The following is a 12,214-nucleotide window of genomic DNA, read 5'->3' on the forward strand; positions in this document are numbered from 1 at the left end:
GGTGGTCTGTAGGAGAGGATAACTTTTTCCATCTGTGTGTAGTTGGAAGTTGAGGTGTTCCATTATAGGGGTCGGTTTGTCTGGGGATGTCATGCAGTGAAAAGTGTCCTTGGCAATTCCACTTCTGGGTTTGTTGGTTCAGCCTTGGTGTGTTATCTTGTAGCCTTCGGGTGGCGATGTCTGGTGCGGAGGTGGGGGTTCAGCCATAACTCCATGAGGAAGGTGACGGCCAGGGTGAGGGAGGAGGTAGTGTGCCAAATCTCAATGGTGTGTTTGCTGAGTGCATTGAGTAGAATGCACTGGATGTTGTCTATGGTGGTCTCTGTTGATGTGGTGGGTGTGTTCATGTCTGCAGTGTCTCTGGTGTTGTTTGATTCTTCGGTGCTGAAGGTGAAGTGGCAGTACCGGCAGGAGAATGGTCCTCTGGTTCCTAAGTTGGAGGCAGCTTAATTGTATACTCTTTTTTTCAGATGGTTTCCAAGTTATTAAAGAGCCCTTTAATTTACAATGGTAGATAACTTCCCTTACTGTTACATTATGATGATAATTTGCAACCCCAAAACAACAGAAAATCACTGACTGTCTATAACCAAACAGTAGCCCTCACAGACCTGTCATTATTTGAAAGACACAATCTTTACAAACTTTGAGACTTCCCGACCTGAGACACCCTAGAAATAGCTCACCCAATATACCCTGTGGATTCAACTGAAAACATTTGTGGGCTTTATATGGAAATTATTATGTTTGTAAACTGTTTTATATAAAATGTGGTTAGCGAAACTCTTTAAAGTGTTGCTCATAAGATTAAAGGTCTAATGGAACAATCGTCATCATGCTGACATTTACCCTGACAAAGATATTTTAGTGACTAAGCTATTTTTTGTTAATTGGCAATTTTATCTGTTTCTTTTTGGAAATATTTACCCTAAAAGACTTTCAATTTAACATCTCACAAATTAAAGTGTACTGAGCAAGACATTTCCCTGTGTCTGGACCTAGACAAAGGACTCACCTTGGGTCTCAGATGCTTACCTCTCTTGAGATGGGGGTAGCTCCGGGTGCAGAGAATGGACATAAACCGGGTTTCCAGGGAACTGGAGTCACTGTTTCCACCAGCATCTGAGATTTCCTGTCCTCACCAAAGTCAAGAAATAAAAGGCCAGGAAGAGGTAATAAATGGGTAGGAAGGGATGGTCAAGAAAGGTGGAAGGAAAGAAAGACAGAAAAGGAGGGTAGGATCACAAGTGGGACAGAAAGATAGAGAAAAAATAACGTGATGAGATGGAATGAGGCATAAAGAGGGAGATACAACATGAGAAGAAAACGGACAGAGAAAGGGCATGAAAGAATCAATTAAATGTGGGTAGGGCAGCAAGAAAAGACCAGGTTAATACTCACCACAGTAGACAACTATCTCAAAACCCATAGATGGAAAAGTAAATGTGGGCACTCACCAGGATATCAGCAATGACCTGACAGCAGGTAGAGAGAAGGAGAGAGAGGGAGGAGCTCATGAATGAGAGAACCTCAATGGGAGAAATTATTTTTATCAGAATACAGAAAGAGTAACGGAGTCAAAGAGGAAGCACATGTGCCAGGGTGATTTACCCACATTAGCACAAACTCCGCAGCACCACAGATTCATTGTATGACTATTCACCAAATCAAATTATGCAGGCAGTGAGGTAGGGTGCTGAGGAGAAGGAAGAGAAGACAGTCAGAGACAGAAGGCAGAGAGAGGGGCCACTTTACATAATCGTTATACCCAATTTGTAAAACTTTTTGGGGCTGCCTGGGGAACACTATCCATTTTTAGGATTGAGCCTGTGAGTGCCTGTGCATGCGCAAGCGTCTCTTATGCGAGACGCTGTTGTGTAGCTCATCATTTGTTGGTTTGCGTGGCACTCTTCTTTACATCCTCGGAATTTGTCAAGGCATGTCTGGCATAATTTCCGTTCCTCTGTGTGGAGCAAGGATCAAGCACCAATTGATTTTAACATTAATTAGTGCCCATCCACTGCTCCTGACGTGATTGAGGTAGTATTTTGTTATGTTTTCCAATGCCCCACAAACAGAAGGCTTGTGACTGGTAAAAACGTGCCCAACAGGACCAACAAAAGTGCAAACTTTTATTTTGCAAAGCTAACTTTATTTTATTAAGTCGTCCTTTCTCAGTTTCCACTCATGTTTTGTTTGTTTTTGCTTGTGGGCGCTGTTGTCAAAAGATGACAATTAACTTGTTTGAACTATGCGAGACCTATTGCATTGCAAATGCTTGTTTTCATACTCACTCAGTTCAAATGTTGCTTTTGCAATATTGGACTACATTGAATCAATGATTCCTCAGCCTGCCTATGGTATTTAAGGCAAAGAAGAAAATAATGAACGGTAAGAGAGGCCAGAGAGCAATGACAAGGGGAGGTCACCTTTATCTCTCTTTTTCTCTCTCAAGCGTCACATAATTTATATTTTCTTCTCTCTTCCCTTTTCTTCTGTTTCACTCGTTACTCTCCCAAATCTTATGACCTTTTGCGTTTACTTGCTCACGCTATCTCATATCTGACCTTTGTCTCCCCATTTACTGCCTTTCATTTTTTGTAATTGTGGTCTCTCGTTCTCTCTTTCACTCAGTCTCTCCATCAGTCTCTGTCTGGCCACCTAGCAGAAGCTCACATATGGGAACAATGCTCTGGCTATAGCAATAGATTTACATGCAAAACGTATTCACACCAGAATGCACCTGGGTGGCATACACCAACAGCCTGTTTTCAGCACCTCTCATTTTCAATTTTTGAACCCAGAGCCATTGCAGGGCAACAATCGGTTTCAGAGGAGATGCAAAGTATTCATATGTACTCATGGTAACGTGGATTGTGCCTCCTCATTTTTAGCTCACGTTTGTGTTTTTCATGCCTTGCTACGCCATTCCTTTCTCAAATTCTCTCCCTTAGCCCAGCGTTGGTATCATGCTTGTGTTCTACTTCCTTTTCAGTTCATCCATTTCCCTCTTGTCCACTAAGTCAGCCTAGCTATACATGTTCGTCTATATTGCTCTCTCCACACTCTTGCTCGCGCTAGCATTGGAGTAGTATATTGGTGGGCAGTAAGAGTGCCCATCAGATGTGCTGACACACCTGTCTTGCTCCCATTGTCTCCTGTGTCTGCTCTCCTCAGAGAGCGGTAAGGAGAGGTCGGAATTCTGCCGAGGCCTCCTGCAAATGTTCACAGAGATTCATTCAATGGGCGGATTTACAGACTCTGGATCTGCAGATTTTTAAGGTGGCAGGTGAGCACTACAACTGTGAAAAATTGACCATGCCGCCATTTTTTCCACAGTTGTAATGGAGAGATGAGTGAAAAAAGGTTCTCGGAGGAGGATCACGAGGACTGCCGTTCTTATGTTGGGAACACCAACAGGAATGAATCTCTATGGTCATTTTCAAACATTTATTAATGACATTTCCCTCCCTAAATGTTCACCTAAAAAATGTGAGCAACTGTGTCCTTAGGATGGAAATGTTTCCTAAAAACCCACATATTTTCCAAGTGTGTATTAGGGGTGTGCATAGCGGCAACACGCTTCTCTCGCAATCTATAATAACTGCCAAGAGATTATGAAGTTCTCTGCATGCAGATTTTCAAATGCAAATCTGCACTTTTTGGTTCATTTACGTTGTTGCAAGAAACAAATATCACCGAAATCATTTGAAATGTGTGAGGAAATGGCTGTAATGTTAACTCACGAGAAAACATCACACTTATTTGCAGCTCCAGGTAGCAATCGTAAAGACACTTTGTGAAAAAACTATGCAGGGGCACTAAGGGATCTGGAACAAAACCCTCATATGAGTTAGGACTGCTCCAGCCGTGCTCCAATTTAGGAAAGAGCTGAAGACACAGCTCGTGAAAGAACAGTAACAATTAACTGGTGCTGCCATAACCCAACTACACATCTAACCACTCGTGTTGTAGTCCAGGACCTTCTACAGGACTCTGCTGCCCTCTGTCTAGGTTCAGCCTCCACAGATACCACACACACATACAAACAAGTGCTGCCCAGTAATCACGATCCACACAAGACTTTTAAGTTCAGAAAATTGTGGAAAAAAATCCCATGCACGTGCTCGATTCTCCCTTACATTAACCCTATAGAGTCTCCACCTGCTGACAATATGCAAGACTAGAGTTAAATGAAACAGGCACAAATAGATTTTCAGGCATTCATCTGCAGATTTTTGTGAATCACAAAAATTTAGCGAATTTAAGTATATCGGAAGTAAGCCCAACAGCTCGCAGTTGTTCTTATTTTCTAAAACAGCGGTTTAAACGTGTTTATCTAACATAGCACAAAGAAGAAGGGAAAGCAACAGTGGGAACAGTGTTTTATTTTCTGCTTTTTAGTCTTGGATTTAACCCGTCGAGTATATTTTCTAAAAAACAAAAACAATCTATTTGGGATTTTAGACATACCACCAAATTCAAGCACGACCTTACAAGGTACATTAATTAGTCTATTTGATCTGCAGTGTTCTTTCTCGCTCAACCAAGAAAAACAATGCTATATAAATAACTATTGAAAGATGGACTTGTGGTGCTTAATACCAGCATCTAGCCAATTTGTGAACACCCCCAATATTTGTCACAGTGAGAAAAAGTGGTTACTCATTGTCAAGGAAGTAGACAAGGAGTCTCGATGTACTGCACTCACTATGTTGACCAGATATCACCCTACCCCGTGCTCCCTTCGAGTCTACAAAACTGCTCCATACTTGAAGAAGAAATCTGTCTTCCATGTTGCTGCTGAAACATGGATAACTTTCACAGAGAAAACTGCAATTATTTAACTGCACACCATAGATGTCCACACAATGTGGATATTTTAGGAATTTAACTTTTATTTTCTGTGAATGAAAGAAAAAAGTGAATTTCACTTTAATGTTCATCTTGGATTGATCACACACCCTAACTGGAGAAATGGTGGAAAAATACTGAAGCTTCTGTTTTGCCAGAAGGTCATGGCCACAGTCGAATAACAGGATGTTCCACAACAGCATTGGGTCAGGAGGAGAAGGCATAGCTATGTTCTGCAGTTTCTAGAGAAGTCTGGGGCCTCCAGACACAGTTGTCCCACATGAATGCCTTATTCGTAAAGAATAGTCTTTTATGTCTACCCATTGCATCCCTTGAGTGTGGCTACAGCCGCCCCTCCCCACTGGTTAAATAAAATGGGCAAACTGGGGTAAGGGATACTTGCACCTCCTACTTGACATTATAATCATTTGTCTACATAAATCAAGAACATGGACAATTGTAGATGGCATTTCATTCATAAATAAATTGAAACAGTGGAGTTGCTTGTTGTATTATTTTATTCTTATTTGGTTGTTCAAAGAGTAACAGCCAACATGGGTTTCGCCCCCCTAAGGCGTGCAGACCTGGGCTTTCTCAGGGACCATCATTGGATTTATATTCCTTATTCCGAGTGTGATAAAAAAATCAAGATGGTGATTTAATTCAGACCACATTAGGAACCCCATAAAAACGTAAGTGTAGGCCCACCGAGACCATCTCAAACACAATGTATTACTAGATCCGTATGACAGGGCACTATTTATACAACTGGGAGCATATTTATGAGAAAAGGCACGCAGCACAGCAAGTCACCTTGCGGTGCTGCACTGCATTGAAGGGCAGAAATGTGCTGTATTTAGGGCAGTACAGCACATTCCTGCCTTTTGGCTGCCTAGCACCAATGCAGGCGCCCTTGCACCATGGGGTGAGTGTGCCTCCGTTGCATAAAGGATTGTTTTTGTGCAGGACAAGGCACCTTTCTGCACAACAACAGGCCTCTGAGGCATATTCCTCTATCTAGGTGTGCTGCAGAACGCAGCACACATAGAAAGAAGTAATGAGGAGAAATAAAGATATTTCGCCTTGTTACACTTCCCCTGGGAAGTTGTAGCATTTTGGCGCATTACCAGTTTTAAATCTGGGAATGCATCAAAATCCATGGGAGGTGCATAGGAACACTCACACAACACCCATGGAATGCCTTACAAGGGCAGAGTAATGCACCTCCAGATTTATGAAGCCACTCAGGGCCACACAAAGTGGCCTTGCATTGTTTCATAAATTGCATTTGGGGCTTGCATAGCTCATGTACCTCACTGCGTGGTGCAAACATGATGCAAACCCCCTCATAAATATGCTCCCAAGCAAAAAGAACAATTGACTCTGCTTTTGATCATACTCTGATTACTGAATATGAAACCATTCATGCTCCATGAAAAAGTCTCAGACCTGCGCGCCGTAGGGGGAAACAAACTGTTGACTGTTACTCTTGGAAAAATAAACTAAGAATAAAAGAATACAATACAACAAGCCACTATGCTGCAGCAATTTACTTATAAATGATATAGTACTGCTGTATACAATTGTTCAGGACCATGTTCTTCTTGATGTATGTAGACAAGATATTGTAAATCAAAACATGAGGTGCATGCATCCCCTACCCCACTTTGACTATGGTCTGTACTGCACTATCATATAGAGTGAAATCTCAGACAAAGCAGTCAATGGCTCATAATAGCATGTCTGTAGACGCTTTGGTTAGAGATGCTTGTTTTTAAGTGGAAAAAAAGTTTGTATTTTGTGTGATGTGAGGGTGACTTTGGTCATGTCTAGTCTTTGGTCACATCTGCAGAGGAAATGTTTCTATGGACAAAGCAGATTTTTTGATGAGTGCATATTTTAGAAATCTTGTGCAAATTTACTAAATTGCAAGAAAACTTTTAAAATATCTTGAACCTCAAGATAGAAAGGACACAGAAGTACCCGAAAAAAAAGACAGTATAACTAGGGCCAGATAAAGGAGACATCATTGGCAGCCATTGATATAGGCTAGAACAACTCCTGGCATTGACTGCGGACAGTACCAATTTATTGTAAAAAAACTTGTGCATTGCTCACAATATGCCAGTTTGCTTGCGCTGCCCTGCGTCCCCCTAACACCATGGTAGCTCTGTATGTAGAAAACAGCACACAATGGCCCTTGTTAGCCCAGCTGCGTCAGTACTTCTGATGCAGTTGTGGCACTTTGCTGGACTAACATCAAAAATTTTGATGCTAGTACAGCAAAGTGCAGGGAGGCCTGTAGAACAAAGCAGGGCGTCACTTTAATGGCTGCCCTGAGCAGGCATTAAGAAATTACACTAGAAAGATGCCATGAAATCTTGTAGATTGTAGAAGTGTACATTTGATGGTAAAGGCTTTGGATTCATTCTGGGGGCCTGTTGTAATAAGAACTTCAGCCAAACATTAGTCCTTTTCAACTTCTTCTGACAACCAGTGCTCCATGTAGATGGCAGAGGTTTTTGGGGTTGTTGATGGCAGAGCCATAACTGGCTTTGTTATTGGACAAATCTTTTGTTGTCAGTAATGCCTTCAGTGGGGCTGCCCAATGAAGGACAGTTTTTCATCAATATTATTGCCAGTGGCCATTCTGTCAAGAAATTCAGAGAAAACTATGGTGGCCCCAGAAGGAAATTCTTTTAAATTGTCTCAAGATGCTAGGAGACAACCCCTAGCTCGTGTGTACATTTCCTATGAGTGTCCTGCAGATTGACTACTAGTTTGGGGATGTCCGGCACCGTGGAGGTGGTACCACTGCCGCAACAGCAGTTCAGTTGCTGAGCTGCCAAAGTATGAACGACCTCCAATCTCCCAGGTTTGTGATAATGGGGTTGGGTCCATATTCTACAATAAGGACCCAGAGGGTGACATGTATTCCTGAGTCTAAATGATGAGGGGTGCATGCACTGCCTCTTTTCCACCTACCTTGGCATCTTCCAGTGCTTTGGTGCGGTCTTCATCACCCTCATCCCGGTTACCCTGCAGGTGAAAGGAATGTATAACTGGAGGAAAACATCCCATGACAGTGAGAAAGCAATGCTTTACATTCAGGGAGCGACAAGGGACCATTCATTGACATGAAACATGCTCATGCCTGCCCAGCTGGTTTATGCATTTTTCAGTGTTGCATGTGTTTGTGGGTATCTGGCAATGTTGCAAGTGCATAGCTGTACATGGGATTCTATGAGTTACTTGGCTATTTAAGTGTTTGGTGGTGTTTGCCTGACCTGTATGCGCAGGCTGTTTAAGAATGTGTTCTGCATTTGTGTTTATTCATTATAATTTGTGCATGGTGCTTTTTGTGTCACAATGTGATCTAAGTGAGTGCCTCTTGAGTCAGCATGCTCTTTGTGTAAATGTTTCATAGATGTAAGCAAACATTACATAGCCCTGTAAATGCTGGCTTAGAGTGTTATCTGAGTGTGCTGGTGCAAGATGTGTAACTACATATGAGAGACTGTTCCATGTCTGAGACTGTCAACCTACCACAGCCAGGGAGACCAGGACCCTTCTGAAATGTCCTGAAGTGTCTGATGTCAGGGAATCCTCCAGTGACTTGTTGAAGGCTGAAAAGGAGAGAGAAGAAATTGGAGTGAGGTAGAGCAAACAAGTGACAGGAGCCAGGCAGAAAGGAAGAATGGGGCAAGGGGAGGGGAGAGGAATTGAAAAAGGCAAAGTATAACGAAGAGGAATATGTGCATAAGAAGATGACAGGAAAGTAAGAGGAATATGGAGTGATGGGAGCAATAGCAGGATAAGGAGAGTGATGAGCAACAGAAGGGGTGGAAAGAAAAGGGGAGGCTAGGGTGAAGAAAGGGCAAAGTGAGGGAGTGAATAATTATTGAAAAACGGGGAGCGTGGCTTGGGGGTGGCCAAGATGGCCACACATTAGACTATCGCCGAGGCAGCGGCCGACTTAATCCCCATAATCCGACCTACTCTCCGCTAGCTGAGGAAAATGGGGATTATGGGAATATCGGGTGCCCACTGATAAACCGGCGAGCCGGTGAGGCCCTGCTGAGACGCCACTGCAGCAGCGGAGAAGAATCGAGCAGCAGAGGGCATGGGCTGTGATGTGCCGTGGACTGGGGATTGGAACTGGCAAGGAGAAGCCTCTGCGAAGGAGGTGGTTCGTCCCCCCTTGGTTCAGCAACTAAATTGCTGACAGGGAGCAGCGATAGGGTGCGGTCTTGTGCAGTGATCGGATTCACTTCCCTGCACTGATCAAAGAGGCGGAGGCACCCAGGGTCCTGTGCTGAAAGGGTCTCCCCGCCTGCTGGATGTTGAGGTAGGGGCACATGAAGTGGGTCGGTGAGGCCCGAGGAGCGATATTGGGAGGCGGTGGCCACTCCGGTACACTGGCTCCGGCTGAGGTGGCAGTAGGGGCCCACCCCTCCCTGCCCGGGGCCTGATGCTGAGGCAAGAGACGACGGAGAACAGACAAGGACAGCGAGAGTGAGAGGCCCCACACGAGGGATTAGTGGTAAGGGCATTGACGGTTCGTGCCCTTAGTGGGAATCCAGCATAGGATCGGACAGTCCTGAGTAGTCCCGGTTGGGAGAGGCTGATCATCCCATCAGTGACATTGAGCACCTCCTTTCCCTACGCATATAGCTACTTGAAACTCAGTCAAATTGGCTTAAAGGTGGAGCCGACCCTTGGAGGGGGGGTCCCTTTGCCTGTGTAGATGGCAACGGGGGGAGCAGCATAGCTCCTAATAGTGCTACAAAGAGGGTGGGTCTGGTCTTGAAGGAAGGCATTGCCATGGGAAAGCCCAGAGGAAGTGCTCCCACAGGCCAATAAGATAGACAATTATGCAACCCCGAAGGAGTGGCATGGAGGTGACAAGCAGAGACACGCGACGAGGCACACTGAGGAGCCTTCTTTGGGTGCCATAATGGCGGCAATTCGGGACCTCAAGGGCATGTTGGAACCCAAAACAAATGCAGTTACTGTTGATGTGGCCCTGCTTCATGCAGATGTGCAGAAAGTAAGTGACAAGATGAAAGCGGCAGAGACTCATATAGCCTACCTCCAGTCCACTAGGAAAAAGCTGGAGGCCAGGTGCAGACCCTTACCCAGCAATCAGCAGCCATGGTGTCCAAGCTTGAGGATCAGGAGGGTAGGCCAAGGCACAACAACATCCGTGTTGTGGGGGTCCCGTAGGGTGCGGAGGGCCACAGTGTTGACCTCTTCCTTGAAGGCCTTATTGTCAATGTCCTGAGCCCTAAGAGACTCTCCAAGTTCTTTACAGCCAAGCAAGCGCATAGAGCTACTATACCTCCACTGAAGCCCTGGTCCCGCCAGAACTATTATAGCCCGGATTTTCAAATACGGATATTGAGACGCTATACTCCAAGCTGCACGTACTTGGGGGGACTTGAGTATGAGAATGCTACCATCCGCCTATTCCTGGACTTTACACAATAGGTCCAACAGCAACAATGCAGTTTTGAGTCAGAGAAAAAAGAACTTGGGACACGTAAACTCAAGTATATGATGTTTTACCCTGCCAAGTTATGACTAATAGCGGAGGGTAAGGCTTGGCACTTCCTCACCCCAAAAGACGCCTGGGAGTGACTGGAGGGTTGGCAGATGCCGCGAAAAGGCTGTACCAATGATACCAAGGTGGATGGTGGCAGAAGAGCCTTGGAAAAAGAATTGACAGTGATGAAGGCCACTGAGAGGAAACTCAAATGGTCGAAACTGAGGGCACGGGCCTGACTTGATGGGGGTAAGCATGTAGCAGATGGGGACTTGAGGGCAATCTCCTATAAGGGGAACAAAATCTTTGCCTGGAGCTATATTTTCCACGGTGGTAATGAGTTAGTACTGATAAAAGTAGTTGCTTAATTGTGTCAAAATGCCTCAGGTACTTACAATACATACTGCAAATGTTGGGGAGAACCAATGATACTGTTATATATATCCAGTGGCTGATTGCAGCGCTGCCAGCAACTCCCCAGTTTAGTTTCAGTGTATGCAATATGTTGGGCGACAGGTGCTCAGCTGGTTGGGGAAGGTGGGCGGTTCATAGCCTACATAGCAGGGTAGCTGGGTGAGGTTATAGTAATTGTTGGGGAGTGTTCTTGCTGGTTATTGTTTTGGAATTGAAGATGTTCTTACGCTCAATTGCTACTCTACGATACAACCATACCCAGATAGGACCATCTGGGGGCAGCCAAGAGAGCGGGGCCTGAAGGGGATGTAGTTATCCACTAATATGATGCACTTCGCTCCAAATGGACACCCATAAGCGTAATGCTCAGAAAATATGGACATGAAACATGAATAGATTGAAGCTTAAGAACACAGTAGTGCTCTAGTGTTTCCATAGGCATGCCCCAGACTTGATCTTCTCCAAGAAATACACCTTCAGGGAAATCAATACAAGGCCCTAGACAGATTCGGGTATAAGCTTCTTGCTCATGCTGGCTACACAACTGACTCTAAGGAGGTGGGTAAGTGCAACTCGTTTAGGCCCATCTCTTCTTACAGAAACTAGACCAGGAACTGCGCCTTCTGATTTGGAGCGGAGGCGTCTTGCATACTGTGCTGAGCAAGCTACAGAGGGGCGTTTGTGAGGGGAGGTTGGCAGTTCCAAATGTGCAGCAATACTATTTGACCTCGCAGTTGGTGGATGTGAATGTGTGGATGTATGAGGATGGAGAAGAGCCTGCCTACCGGGTTGACAGGCTAGCCATTGGCCAGGCTGGCTGCTTGCTTCTCCTCTATCGGAAGGTGCAGGAATGAACATTGCCTTTCCACACTCAGGCGGTAGTGTGGGCGTGGAGGGAGGCAACCGGATACTTAGGCTGGGAGGATAAACTGACGGATCTCACCTCACAGTGGACTAGTGATATGCTTCGGAAGGTGGCGCATCTAGAGGGGTTTTCAAAATGGTCACTAATTGGTGTTGAGAAGTTGGGGGACATTTGGAAAGACCAGGCATACATCACATTCGAAGCCCTACAAACAGAATTCGAACTAAACAACACCAAGTGATACAAATATCTACAGGTGGGAAATGCCCTTAGCTGCCATATAGTGGAGGGTGAACAGTTGCCTTCAGTAGCCCCACTGGAGGACACGGTGTTGATGGACTCCCTGATAGATAGGGCAATCTCCCTTATATATCGGAAGTTAATGAACAGTGCTGCAGAACAGGGGAGGGGGACTGCAAGCCGCCTGCGACTTAGAAATAGGACTGATGGATGATGACAACTGGACTGAGGCACTGCAGAACCTTAGGGAAATAGTGTTCTGAGCCTGCTTCAGACGGTACAACTTAAAGTCCTCC

General features: G+C 45.0%; 1 protein-coding gene across 2 annotated transcripts in view; it reads right to left on the bottom strand.

The window, feature by feature from the left end:
• The window catches only part of ANXA6 (annexin A6), a 139,509-nt gene that overhangs the window by 11,053 nt on the left and 116,242 nt on the right, over positions 1–12,214 (bottom strand). Inside the window, exons 19-22 of one of the 2 annotated variants that reach the window (XM_069199574.1) lie at positions 8,401–8,480; positions 7,840–7,893; positions 1,458–1,475; positions 1,036–1,132 (exon numbers count right to left, since the gene is read on the bottom strand). In XM_069199574.1, coding sequence (XP_069055675.1) covers positions 1,036–1,132; positions 1,458–1,475; positions 7,840–7,893; positions 8,401–8,480 — 249 coding nt within the window. The remainder of the gene's footprint in view (positions 1–1,035; positions 1,133–1,457; positions 1,476–7,839; positions 7,894–8,400; positions 8,481–12,214) is intronic. The other variant, XM_069199575.1, reaches the window with a different exon arrangement.

Source organism: Pleurodeles waltl, chromosome 7 (assembly GCF_031143425.1).
Source record: "Pleurodeles waltl isolate 20211129_DDA chromosome 7, aPleWal1.hap1.20221129, whole genome shotgun sequence".
NCBI lineage: Eukaryota > Metazoa > Chordata > Amphibia > Caudata > Salamandridae > Pleurodeles > Pleurodeles waltl.